Below are 14,444 nucleotides of genomic sequence, written 5' to 3'. Positions count from 1 at the left end.
ACTCACTAAACAACCTTGTTAGGCTTCTTTTCCTGCTCACCTGCCCATAACGTGCCGCCCCCTCCTCAAGTTCAAACTCCCTTTTCCTGTTTAGCCTAAAATGGTGTTTGAAGCCAGGTTCTCACCACTCCCTTGGGTGACTCACTGCTGGGGACCCCATGTGCTCTTGTGTGATGCACATGTTAACAGATTTCTCTGTTTTCCTCTTGGTGATCTCTTTGGCTGGTCTAATTTACAGCCCCTATTGGAGAACCTAAGATGGGTGTAGGCAAAAAATTATTTTCCTCCCTATGCAGCAAATGTAGCACAATAATTACAAATGCTGAATCTATGTAGTGGTGTATGAATGTTCTTTCAACTTTTCTGTGGGTGTGAAAATTTGCCTGGGATAAAACTGAAGAATTCTGTTTGAGAAAAGTATACACCATTATTTTGTACAGAACAGTCCCCTTTCAGATTTATTCTAAATCTGATGGGAACAGTTTTCAGTGGTTGAGTATTTAGGTGATAAAGGTCTGGTTGCTATCCCTGTCAATTTATTTTGCAGTTAAAATTAAATGTGGCTTTAGAGACAGGCCCAAAGACACTGGAGGATATCGCTCACACCATTTTAAAGTGTCATCCTGTTAGTGCGCCTGTTTTCTGCTCACATGGAACTCGTGTTCCATCTTCATCGTGGCAGCACAAGGACACTCTCCAGGCTGGTGCAGAAGCCGGCAGCTCTGAGCCCACTGAGGGGAAGCAGCAGAAACCAAACACACAGATCCCAAAGGCAGGGCAGGGGGAGGCTGCTGGGGAGCGAAGGGACTGAGAGAGTGCCACCTGGGAGAGAAAATTGCACTAAAAGGGAAGGCAAAGGTGCAGACCTTTGGGACGCAGAAAGAGAAAGGGAAGGTCCAGCAAGAAAGCCGGGACAGAACACAGCAGGAGGCAGCGCCTGAACACCGCACAGGCACATGCAGGAGGACTGGCAACCTAGCCCAGGGTGGGAGGAGCAGGGCAGGGGACACTGGGCACCAGACTGTGTGGCCCTGGCCCCACGTGGGACAGGCTCGGGGTGTGGTCAGCAGCTCAGAAGTTATAAAAGCAGTTACCTTAATAGTGATGTAGTTTTTTAATGATTTGGACATTTTTTCTTCTTTGCCTTTCACGTGCAAATGGCCTGAAACAAAAGCAAAAGCATTCATTCTAACTGGGTGAGCAGAAAGAGACCTCAGGCCATCAGAGGGGAAGAGACCAAAGCTGGTGCTTCCCACACTGGACCCCGGAGCCACAGGGCTGGGTCTGCGCGTGGCCTCGGGACACCTCGGAAACTGCATCTGATAACACGTATGTGCCCGTGCACATATGCATACACGTTGCCCCCAGATCTGCACCCATGCACAGCCCTCCAGGAAGATGCAGCCAAGCTTATGCTTGTTGTACGGCCTCTGGAGCTGCGGGGGGATGATGACGCAGGTACCCCTGGCTGACTCAAACAAGAATCCACAGCTGTGACTCTGACAGCAGTGGTTCGTTTCTTCCCCTTTCCTGTGATTCAGAAACACTGATTTAATTGACTAAACAACTGAAGAAATGACCAACCTCTCATTTGACAAATCTGGCTCAGGACAACAAAGCCTGTTTGCGGCCGTTCAGAATCCGTTCAGAATCACAGAGCTGGGCTTGCAGGCCTCTAAGTGTGATGAACAGATTTTCTGTGATAGCTGCTGTCACAGGCGTACCAAGACCTCAGCACCATGTCACCCCACGTATGTGACAGACCAAAGGAAAACCAAACCCACTCAGGGACTAAATCTGAGCCTGGAATTCTTCCTGGACTGTATTTTCACAAGGTTTATCTCCAAGGGAGAGCCCTTCTGTTTCTAATAGAAGATTTTTTCTCTTTTTTGACACAACTTCAAATATAAGGGTGCTCCAAGGCTGATCTTTCTGAAAACTGCTTAAAATGTAGCTTCCAACAAGAGATATTACCTTGAATATGTAATTCTATATAATATGTCATAGACACCATGATAATTAAAATTTTTTTTCAGATAATAATTAATTTAATTAATTGTGATAAAGGCCGTGACAGAGAGTGCGTGGAGAAGTGCCCGCTGGAATGTGGTGTATCAGGGGTGCAGCCTGGGGGGTCAGGAAGAACTTTGCAAAGTAACTCTACTAAGGAGAATGGACTTGATATAAATGTTCTCTTGAGCATTGAGGGAAAAATGGTTTCAAAATAAGGAGACTACGGGGCCGGCCCGGTGGCGCACTGGAGAGTGTGCCGCTTGGGAGCGTGGTGGTGCTCCCGCCGAGGGTTCGGATCCCACATACAGACCGGTTCCCGCTCACTGGCTGAGCGCGGTGCGGGCACAACACCGAGGGTTGCGATCCTGTTACCAGTCAGTAAAAAAAAAAAAAAAGACAAAAAAAAAAAGGAGACTAGTTTTTGGCATTTTTTGTGTTTGTTTTTGGCCAAGAATTCTCCTTTTTAAAAAGATAATAAGACCAGGTCAGATGCACTGAGTTCAGCCTGGATTCCAACAGCTCTACCTGTGTTGTTGCCCTCTTTTCTTTCCTGTTTATTTTTTGCTTCCATTCTCATTTTTTTGTCTTTCTTTCCCCATTATTTTTCATAATAATTTCAATTTACAGATTTTTAAATTTTTTTCAAACTTTTAAAAACTGACAGTATCTGGAAAATGAAACACATCTGCTATGATTACGTCTTCCCGAATTCAGATGTTAAAATCCTAACCTCTAAAGTGATGGTATTAGGAAGTGGAGCTTCGGGAGGTGATCAGGTCATGAGGGCAGGACTCTCATAAATGGGATTAGTGCCCATAGGGTCCCAGAGAGCTGCCCTGTCCCTTCCACCATGTGAGGACACAGCGAGAAGATGCCGTCTGTGAACCAGAAGCCTCACCAGGCTTCGGCCACAGTGGCAGCTTGCTGTTGCACTACTCAGCCTCCACAACTGTGAGCAGCAAGCTTCCATGGTCTGTAAGCCACCCAGTTTATGGTATTTTGTCACAGCAGCCTGAACGGACGAAGACGACATCTGACACTTAGCTTTCTCTTCTGTCCATTTGCTGCAGGAGGAAGGGCTAACTCTCCCGTGTCAGGAGGCACCACTGTGCTTCCAGGATGGGGCCAAACTGGTATGAAGAAAATTCCTGCTACCTTAGTAGGTGGTAAAAATCATTTTAAAAACAGCTGCAAAACCCCCTTTTCCATCCCACATTTAAAGGTGGACAGCACCTGCCATGGTCTCGACCCCCTCTGCCGCATTACTAGCTGGCAGGGCTGGGGACATCTGCGCACAGTGCTGCTGAGGGCACTCTTTCTGACCTCTGGAGCCACAGTTCGCTATGGAGCTCAAGAGAATCCACAAGGGGCAGTAAGGTGTCTGCAGAGGGATCATCAGACGGTTCGGGGGCGATGACTTGCTGGAACTTGAGACAGGACACCATCACCTCCACTATGGACCGCAGTGCTTCACACCCTCCAGGAGGCTGAGCACGCCGACTCTCAGGGACACAATTATCTGGCCCAGGCAGAGGGAGAGACTCCTCTCCACGAGATCTCGAGTGGGGCATGTGGCTGAGGAACTGAACCCCGGGTTCCCCAGGAGTTGTTTTTGCCACTCTGCCAGCTAGTAGTGTGCACTTCCCCACAGGCACCAGCAGCACGTGGAAGGAAGCTCATGGGACTTCCCTCCTCCTGCTCAAGGAATCCACCGAGTGAGTCACGTTGCTGGCCAAGATGAAGTGGATTTGGGGTGCTAGTGAGTTCTATGCAGGGAAATGACATGGAACACTAGACAATGGCTCCTAAGTCCAAACATACCATCCAGCCAGCTTTGTCTCTGCTTTATTTATTTTTACACAACTTGAAGGCACTGCAGAAAGAGCTGGTCCTTCCAGAGACCTGGGGCACTAGGAGAGCTAAATGTGACAACAGTCCCCCGATTCCCCAGGGTGAGCTCGGGTGTAAAGAAAACACTGTCGTTTAAGTGTACGTCAGGGCAAGCAGCCTCATGAAGAAGCCAAGTGAACCCTACTGCAGAGTATAAAACTACAGAGTCTCTGCATTTAACATCACCGTGCTGGCACAACCCAATCTCCCAATTCAAGGACTTTAAGAAATGGCATTTGCTAATTCCCTGTATTTTAGATGTTGATGTTTGCATCCCACAACCCTGTCACTACTAAACACTCTATCCTTCTTCATCTCAAATACCTAAGCTGTCTGTTCTAAAATGGTAATAATTTTAGCCTCATGACCTTTACCAAAACTTGGACCTGTGAATCTTCCTGTGCGTCAAAGTGAATTCCAAAACTGCTATGCTCAAGGTACTGCTTACTGTACAGTGTTGTATCTCCTTCCAAAAACAGACAGCTGGTGTTCATCAGTTATGGTTTTTGAATAGTGAAATAGAAGGCGATACATTAGAAGATGACAGATATGTCTGGTGACAAAATGATAGCTTAAAAATGGCATATTCATAATTATCCTTACATTATACTTTTGAAATTCCACCTTAATAATTTTATTTGAAAGAAACTTGTATAGAACAGTACTCTAAAGCACTTTCCATGTTCTAGCCAGTTCCGAAAAGGTGTACTCATTCATCCAATGCAAAGCAGTTCACGTCCAAATGACTAAAATTCAAACATAATTTAAGAGACAAATCCCTTTCTTCATCTATTAACTGATCTTTGCATTTCCAAATGTAACAGTTTTGCCAATAAAGACAGAATTGACAAAATGGAAAGAGAACAAATCAGTTGAAGTCATTACTCACCAGCGTGCAGGAAGTAATTTCCCCACTGCCTGCACTGATGGAAGACCTCACACTGCGCAATCTCGTTTTCATGGTGAGGAAAAGCTAAATCTATCCCACCCGAGTGGATGTCCAGTTGGCTCCCGAACACCATGCTGCAAGAGACAGTGTGGCACAGCAGTGAAGACACCCAATCAGACAGCACATTTCTCCCAACAACAGCTTATGTCTGATCCTTCCAGCCTTTTTTACGCAATGAATAAATGGATCTCAATTTTAAATCAATTTGCATAGCAATTTAATTGATTCAAATAAAAATAAAAATCCTATTTTTACTTCATCATAAAATCCCTAATTCATAGCTTTTCTTCCTATTGAAGAAACATAATTCTTTGCTCCAGAAACAATATATGGTTTTTTAAAAACATACAAAATTACCTTTTTTTTTACTTTTGGTAAGTAGAATTTAATAGTTTCCCAACGTTGACAAGAGAGAGAACTATAAAATCCTGAGGATTTTTCACCTGGCTTTGGAACATTTAGCTATTTAATGGTCATGTATGACTAACAAGGTGACAGGATTCAAAACACACATTTTGGCCACTGCCATTTCTACTACGCTGCTACGCAACACGTTCTGGGAAGAGCTAGTGTTGTGCAAACCTGCACGTGAAAATGAAAGGGCTGATGGGGGAGTGAGGCTGGGCGCTCAGAGCCATCACCACACACGGGGTCAGGCTGCTCAAGACAAGGCAGGCGGCCCAGGCCTACCTGCAGCACTCTGGGGACCTTGGCGCAGGGGAAGGGCTGCCACACAGGCCCGGGCAGTGCCATGACCTGGGCTCTGAGTGCAGGGGGCCCAAGGGCTGGGGTGCAGACACGTGTGGACTTTCTTATGATGGTTAAAGACAGAAGTTTTCAAAGGCACTGCAACCTAGCCAAGGTCCCTTCCCACTCCACCCCCGCACAGGGAAGAGCCATATGGTGGCACTGAGCTGGATTCGCAGAAGCACGTGGCAGAGGTGCCAGGCCAGGCGCTAGGAGGGAAATTCAAATGCTGTAAGGGAGACAGTGAGCTGGGAGGACCAGGGCTGGGGACGGAACACCAGGGCCTCATTTGTTTTCATAATGAGCAATTCATTTTCACAACCATCCAAAGCACATATGGTGATGTTAAGACTTAACACAAATAAATGGTGGGGCCATGGTGTTCATTAATTAGTCTCACTATTTTAAAATAAGAAAAAGCTGACAAGAAATAATAGTATATTTTCATTATTTAGGTTTTTCAATAATAAAAAAAAAACATTTAATGGTAAAATTACACTTGAAACTTACTAAATATTTTCTAAATGCTTTAGAGAAGTTATTTGAATCTAAAAACTAAATATCTTTTCACAACCCAATTTATATCCCAGTCTTTGCTGTTAGCAACTACTTATAAACACACAGATGTAGTAACAGTATGACTGTGGGCTGGATGTTTGTTTGTTCTTAATGAAAAGTTAGTCCTATGCTCCAGAGTTAGTCGTTAGCACAAAGCACGTTATGTTATGCACTTATACAGGTATGAAGGAGGCCTTCCTACCTGGTGGAATGGGATAAACCTATGCAGGGCTGAAAACTAAACCAGTCTGGGGTCAGCAGACAGAGCACGGTGCTCTTGCAATGCTCTCACAAGAGATGATTACGCCTACACAAGCAGACACAGCCGCTGCACACACACCACCAGATACAATGACCGATGTCAGCATAACTGGATTTGTCGATCTTAAAATCTTTGGTATAACTAGTGGTTTGAAATGTCCACTTTAATCGTACTTTATTATGTTTCTAATTTTTAAAACTGCTCACTGCAATAAATATCTGCAATGAACTGACTAAGAAAATCCATAATCATATTTTAAAAACCCTCACTTCTGCAAACAGGTAACATATACACAAAGTTACTCACTGTGGATATTTATAACAGTAAAATATTGGGAACTACCTAAATGCTCATCCATAGGATACAGGCTAAATAAACGACAGTCTAATGACACAGTGCAGCACTGCATGGCCAGGAAACAAAGGATGATGAACCCAGTGACAGATGTATGAGGGGTCTTCAAAAAATTCACGGAAAATGCATACTATGAAAAAAACTACGCACGGATTGCAAAATTTTTTTGCACCAAAATACACTTGTACTAACTTGTTATAATGTGTTTCAACAGGACCTAGTTTGATGCACTAAGAAGGATAAGACATCAGTTTGGGAAAAGGCCCTATCAGAGCAGCATGAATTCTGCTACAGTTGAAACAAGAACAAATATCAAATTGATGGTGAAGCCTGGGTGGAAAAACAGTGAAGTCACTGATGCTTTACAGAACGTATATGGGGACAATGCTCCAAAGAAATCAGCAGTTTGCAAATGGATGACTTGTTTTAAGAAGGGACGGGACGATGTTGAAGGTGAAGCCTGCAGCGGCAGACCACCCACATCAATTTGTGAGGAAAAACAATAATCTTGTTTGTGCCCTAATTGAAGAGGACAAATGATTAACAGTAGAAACAATGGTCAACACCAGACATTTCAGTGGGTTCAGTTCACACAATTCTGACTGACAAATAAAGCTGAGCAAACCTGGGCCGGCCTGGTGGCGCACTGCTACAGTGCGCCGCTTGGGAGCGCAGCGGTGCTCCCGCCGAGGATTCGGATCCCACATACAGACCGGTTCCGCTCACTGGCTGAGCGAGGTGCGGGCACAACACCGAGGGTTGCGATCCCGTTGCCGGTCCCGGTCCGGTACGGGCGCTACACTGAGGGTTGCGATCCGTTGCCGGACACAAAAAAAAAGACAAAAAGGAAAAAAAAAAAAAAAAAAAAAGTTGAGCAAACCTTCTACTTGATGGGTGCCAAAACTGTTGCTCCCAGATCAGCTGCAGACAAGAGCAGAGCTTTCGGTGAAAATTTTAAACAGGTGGGATCAAGATCTGAAGCAATTCTTTGAAGTACTGTAAGAGGACGTGAAGCATGGCTTTACCAGTACAATCCTGAAGACAAAGCACAATCAAAGACACGGCTACCAAGAGGTGCAAGTGGTCCAGTCAGAGCAAGAGTGGACCAGTCAAGAGCAAAGGTCGTAACTTTTTGGGGATGTTCAAGGCATTTCAGAGGGCTAAAGAATGGTAACATCTGCTTATTATGAGTGTTTTGAGAATGTAAGCTAAAGCTTTAGCAGAAAAACACTCAGGGACAGCTTCCCCAGAGCCCTGCTCCACCACAACCAGGCTCCTGCTTGTTCCTCTCATCAGACAAGGGCAACTGGGAGAGTTTTGATGGCACATCATTAGGCATCCACCTTACAGTCCTGATTTGGCTCATTCTGACTTCTTTTTCTTAAAAGACACCCATTTTTCTTCAGTTAATAACATAAAAAAGACTACACTGACATGGTTAAATTCCCAGGACCCTCAGTTCTTAGGGATGGGCTAAATGGCTGGTATCATCACTTATGAAAGCATCTTGAACTTGATGAAACTAATGTTGAGAAATAAAGTTTATATTTTTTATTTTTATCTTTTCTATTTTTCCACAAACTTTTTGAAGTCCCCTCAGATAGTAATTCTCAGGTTATACTGTTAAGTGAAAAAAGAGGACAGAGGAGCATATATGGTAATGCTGCCTTTGGTATGCCCCTGGTGCCCCCAACTCTGCACTGGTGTGCGGGGAGCTAAACGTGTCCTGGGTGTGGTCATTTCCATTTGCACAGCTGGTCACAGTCCAGTGGAATCTCTTGCCAAACAACCTGCTTTGGGGGTGTCAGTGTCCCGACCAAACCTGCTCATGTCTTCTGATGACCAAACCAGGCACTGCCTGAGCATCCATCCGCACAGAACACACAAGGACTCCAACAAGCCTTACCTTGCGATGGCAGAGCACTCGATGTGCCAGCCGGGCCTTCCGTTTCCCCAGGGAGAGGCCCAAAACACCTCCCGAGGCTTGGCTGCCTTCCACAGGGCAAAGTCGCTGGCATGTCGTTTGTCAGAATCAGCTGCCAAGAACAAACGGTTAATCAGCAGGGGATCTAAAGCAGTCAAACCCACAGACTGTTGCAAACCATGATGCAGGAAGCACACCCCCAAGACTGTCCTTCTGGTGAGTAACCTCACGTTTTCTCATTAGCACAGTTTTCTTTCCCTGCGTGACGGACAGAAGGACTACCAGATACGTTCATCCCAAAGATGCCAGAGCATGAGGTCCATGTGCAGGGAGGCCAGCGGGACGGAAGGGGCAGGATTTCAAGTACAGAGTGATGCTGTTTTCCAAGGGGTACCCTGCACTGAGCCTTCTCAGTTGTTCTAATCTGTCTTAGGAGAGAGCTCCACTTAGCAGTAACCAAGTTTCAGAGAAATTTTTCCCAAAAAAGATAGCAATCATATAGAGTGAAAAGGAAATTACCAAAGAGTATCAGTCACACTCCTGGAGAAGAAAACTCAGAAGAGGAAGATTAAACGACGTGTTCACAGTTATGCAATGAGACAATACCAGGCTCTCCCTGTTCCAGAATGAAGAAAACTGAGGCCCTCGTAGAACTCTCAGAATGTATTACACCTGATCTTTAAAGGGCTCCCTGCCCCATTTTAGCAAATCCTACAGATAACCTTGGTCCTCGACTAAGTGCTGGATGTTAATATCCACCCCAACACCACTGGCTGTCATGAGGCTGTCGCTGCTTACAAACAGTGCACACAGCAACAGGAAGGAGGACCTGCAGGTCAGCTTGAACGCTCTTACACGTACCAAGCATGACACGCAGCCCAGAAAGTGCACGAGAGAAGCGCCAGCACAGAGTGAACACAGCGCATGACCCGCCAAGGGAGGGAGATGCCACGGCCCAGCTTCGCACAGTTAGTACAGGCGGGGTCAGCAGGAACGGACAGGAATCCAGCAGGTGAGCAGAGAAGAGGACAGCTAGCCATGCTGCAGGAACAGGACCGCCTGGACAGAGGCCACATGAGACTGCTTGGTGTGAAAAGGAACACACCCCAATATGAGTATGCTCTACAGTAAAACCGCCATTCCCTAAAGCACACCTTATTTTCCACATTCGTAAACGGTCCCTTTCCTGCGTGCCAGATTAGAATGCAGACATGCAGCAGCAGCTGCCCTGCAGGGCTGCCTGGACAAGGTGACCAGCTTCTCCTGGGCTTCCTCAACACACTTTTGGAGCTCCTTTGTGGAAACAGCCTTTGAATAGTCTCAATGGAGGTCAATTCCCTTGAAAAGGAAGGTCTGCAGGGCGGCTGCCCGGTTGGGCCAGGTGAACAGGGCCAGGTGACTGATCTGTGCTCAGCAAGATCCACTGCACAGTCTGACCAGGGCAGGTGGACTCCATGTGTGCAAGGCCCCAGACACCCTCCGCCTGTGGGCACTGATGCCAGCATTTCCTCAAACTCTGATTATTAAAGATGTTGAATGTCCCTGGTGCAGATGCTGATACCTTTCCTGGGCTGGGCTGTACAGGGCATGTTTTCATGACTAGTGAAATAACTGGACTTTAAAGAAAAATTAAATAAGTCTCTGGACAGCCAAGCAAATGGAACAGTTCATGCATAACACATGAAATATTAGAGAACTGTCACATTTTAATAACAATGCCTTATGCTGGGAGAAAATGGGGTGATTAAGATACATAAGGACAAAAAACTGGAGCCAAGGATTTTATATCCAGCCAAACTGACTTTCAAGTAAAAAGGCAGAGCACTGTTATAAAGGGCAAAAGTTCAGGGAATATTGTTCCCAAGAAAGGGTTCTTGCTTCAGAAACTGCGGGGGAATGAGCTGCAGGAAATAAACGGTCAGGGAGCAGTGGACACGGGCACCGGCGAGAGCGGAGGCTGGACGGGGTGTGCAGGGCAGCACCATGGGTGGAGGATGTTCTACGGGCGGACGCAGGGAACCATGCTCACAGCACAGGAAGAGGGGACGGCATGTACAAAGGAAACTTCGAACTATGTCAGCCCTCGTGAAGGGGCTGCAGGACGGGGGTGTGGGAAAAAGCACACGGGTGTCCACTGGATACCCGATCACATCTGTGTCCCTAAAGACCAGGACTCGCCCCTTGGGGAAAGTGAGCTGCAAATGTGAGACAGAAGCAGGTAGGTGAACGTGCAGGCCTGAATGTGATAATCAGTATGACCTGATGTAGCATCTTATCTTACACAGAGATGCATGTATGTTTACTTAGTTCCTCTGTCCACTGAAAAGGCCTGCAGAACAGTGACTGATGGCAACAGTGACTAACTGCAGGAAGGACCATCCTCAGTGCCCACAGTGTGTCCTTGAAATACCCTTTCCCACCAAAAGAAAAGCAGGGCTTCTGGGAGAAATGGCTTACTCCAAGACTTTGGCCATATCAAATGGTGGGAGAAAACTGCAGAACAGAGCAGGGCTTGCTCAGAGGACTGGAGCCAACCTAAAGATTCTCCCCTGGAGAAAGGGGGACAACTCGAGGACCAGTGAGGACAGCAGTGGCAACAAACTGAGACACAGCACATGTGTTTAAGTCCACCAGCTCCTAAGTATGGGGAAAAAAAACCCGATGGCCACCTCCAGAGGATGATCTGGAGACTAAGTCTTTATTTTGAAAGTTGATACATAAAGAAAAGTCCAGAGCATTTGTCCTGTCTCTCCTATACAAACCACACCCCTGGGCAACCACATGACCATCTGCCTACACAGAAGCACTCCCATGGAAAAGCAGAGAAGAAAGGACAGGACCAGGATGCCATCCTTGCACAGCCACTCTTGCATCACGGACCTGAGCCTAGAACAGCAAGCTCTGCTATACAGAGACAGGCCATCTGTGAAGCAGCCTTCCCCAGAAACTCAGAACTGACAAAGCCTCTAGATTAAATGTCCACTTTGCAAAAACACCGAGGACAGAGGAGAGTGGTATATACCATCACAAGCCCAGAATCAGCAAAATGCCAACTGAGAAAACTCTGAGACATGAAGTGAATTGCAAGGAAAGAGAGTGGGGCACAAACATACAGATTAAAAGCATTCTAGACGACATAAAAACATAAACCAGTGAAGGCTAAACTACATTTGGGGACACACATTTGGGTAGTAACATGGCTCAGAGAGGTGAACTTGTGACCATGGGGACACTGGTCGCTCCCAGGGACTGGTGGGAGGGTTGGCGGCTGGGCTGGGGCAGGGGGCCCACTGCCACTGTCTCCTCTTGCTGGGGCTCACCACAGGGGCTCCACCTGACAAAATTCACTGATCTGGCATTTCTTATGTCATTTTGGTTGTTGGGTTTTTACAACAATTTTTAAAGTTTTAAAAAAAAACACTATTGCTTCTAAAATAATATACCAAGGCATCACATTTTTTCATTGTGTGTAAGAATGAGTGGTTTTTATTATCTTTGTTTTGCAGAATTATATTTCCTAATTTTGTACCATTATTTATATGTTGCTTTTTTTTTTTTTTTTTAAAAAGATGACCGGTAAGGGGATCTTAGCCCTTGACTTGGTGTTGTCATCACCACGCTCACCCAGTGAGCAACCGGCCATCCCTATATGGGATCCGAACCCGTGGCCTTGGTGTTATCAGCACCGCACTCTCCCGAGTGAGCCACAGGCCAGCCCTTATATGTTGCTTTTGAATATGAAAATAATTCTAATTTTAAAAAGTATTGCTGCAAGGATACGGAGCGACAAGAGCTCTGGTTCACTACAGCAGGGATGCTGAACCGTGTAGCTACTGGGGAGGACAGTTTGGTGGTTCTTACAAAACTAAACACTTTAACTGTATGATCCAGCAATCACACTCCTTGGAATCTACTCAAAGGCGTTGGAAATTTACATCCACACAAAAACTTGCACATGGATGTTAACAGCAGTTTTATTCATAACTGCTGAAACCTGGAAGCAGCCAAGACGTCCTTCAGTGCGTGAATGAATAAACAAGCTGAGGGAGCATCCAGACAATGGAATTTTATTCAGTGCTAAAAAGACATGAGCTGTCAAGCCACAGAAAGACATGGAGGAACCTCGAATGCCTATTAGTAGGTGGAAGAAGCCAATCTGAAAAGGCTACGTACTGTATGATTCCAACTACATGACTTTCTGGAAAAGACAAAACCCTGAAGACAAATAGTATCCTTCTAAAATTACTTTTAATTTAGCTCTACATATTTATATATGATAACATATGTATGTGCATTTAATACAACACCAAGACCTAGAAGAGTGTTAGTATGATCCCGCCTGTATGCATGTTCCCACACTCAAAGAACACCCGGGAAGAAACCAGGAGACTGGGGAGCAGGGAGGAGGCCGGAACAGAAGGGGCGGGGTGGGACAGGAAGACGTTTCACTTCTGTTCAAGATTTATGCTCCACAGGTTTTGTCATGTCAAAGAAAACAAATTAAATTTAAAACATGGCTAAGATCAGCAGATGGCCACTGTCTGAGCGAGCGGGGGTCCCGACCCTGGAATCTGGGATGCCAGGCAGAGGTTCGGGCCATGGGGCCGGGCTGGGTCAACCCACCTGGCTCTCCAGCTGGACCTGGGACCACGCCGACCAGCCTGCCGTACTCGTCTCCTCTAGACTGCAGGTCGAAGTAGACATTGCCTGTTTCACAAAGGGAATTATGAATTCATCACCTCTCAGTCTGAAACACCAGCACCTGTACAAGCTTAGCATCTAAGAAGAAATTAGAATTTAAATGCAGAACATGGCATTTGGCCTTCATGTGGCCCCTTTTACTATGCTTTTAAGCAGGAATTAAAAGCAGCAACAATACATACATATTATAGAAGTATGCATTTGGGCACATCAGGAACATACCAATGTGAAAACACACACGTAAGTTCTTTGTAAAATATTGAGACAATTCTTTTTAATCAGAAAAAGAGAAAAACAAGTGCTATCACCGACCCTTATTCAGCTCTTGGGCTTTATGTTACACACCAATTAACAAAGACACTATTTCTTAATCCAGGTATCTTCTGAGACTACCTTTTCACTTAGATTAAAACCAGCATCTGCACACTGGATGCACTCAGAGGCTGTTCTTTTGCTGAGATCTCTTGGTCCACGTTTTCAAAAGGTCAGAGACAGTCTCCCAGAGACCACACAAAGCTGGGCTGACCCTGGCCACTCTGGTTATTAAGTTAAGGCAGTTCTGTTGAGCTGAGGAGGACACTATTGAGAAGAACAACCCCTGCTCCCCTGGGGCCACAGCCCCCAGCTGCTGAGGATTCGAGCCATTATCAACATCACAACAGATCTGCATTCCCAAACGGGCCCCACCAACCACGTTTAACTCAGGCATCACTACAGCCCAAGCAGGGGTGTGATTTTTAACCTTTACAAGTCATTGATTTTTAACCTTCACATTCTTTTTACGAATGCAGTTACTAATTCGTGTCTATACCATCCCTACTGGGAACACTGGTCCTGAAAACAGGCTATTTTAAGAACAAGGAAGCTTTGTGACCGGCCAACACAGGCAGCACCCACGCACCTGCAGTGGCCTTCGCTCGTTTGGGATCGTTCGGGCTTCTCCAGCACCACAGCCACTGGTGGGAGGAAAACAGACAGAGCGAACCAGCTGACCAGTACCTGACCTAAACCCTGCGGTGTCCTTCCTGGTCACTGGGAGTTAGTTA

General features: G+C 46.0%; 1 protein-coding gene across 2 annotated transcripts in view; it reads right to left on the bottom strand.

The window, feature by feature from the left end:
- The window catches only part of CARS2 (cysteinyl-tRNA synthetase 2, mitochondrial (putative)), a 49,455-nt gene that overhangs the window by 20,778 nt on the left and 14,233 nt on the right, over positions 1-14,444 (bottom strand). For both annotated transcript variants that reach the window (XM_008564522.1, XM_008564515.1), the window contains exons 6-9: positions 13,321-13,404; positions 8,680-8,809; positions 4,793-4,926; positions 1,095-1,162 (exon numbers count right to left, since the gene is read on the bottom strand). In XM_008564522.1, the coding sequence (XP_008562744.1) occupies positions 1,095-1,162; positions 4,793-4,926; positions 8,680-8,809; positions 13,321-13,404 (416 nt within the window). The remainder of the gene's footprint in view (positions 1-1,094; positions 1,163-4,792; positions 4,927-8,679; positions 8,810-13,320; positions 13,405-14,444) is intronic.

This window comes from Galeopterus variegatus, unplaced genomic scaffold (assembly GCF_000696425.1).
Source record: "Galeopterus variegatus unplaced genomic scaffold, G_variegatus-3.0.2 Scaffold187, whole genome shotgun sequence".
In the NCBI taxonomy this organism is placed as follows: Eukaryota; Metazoa; Chordata; class Mammalia; order Dermoptera; family Cynocephalidae; genus Galeopterus; species Galeopterus variegatus.
The sequence above is the reverse complement of the archived record's forward strand: the minus strand, read 5'-3'. Positions and strand labels throughout refer to the sequence as shown.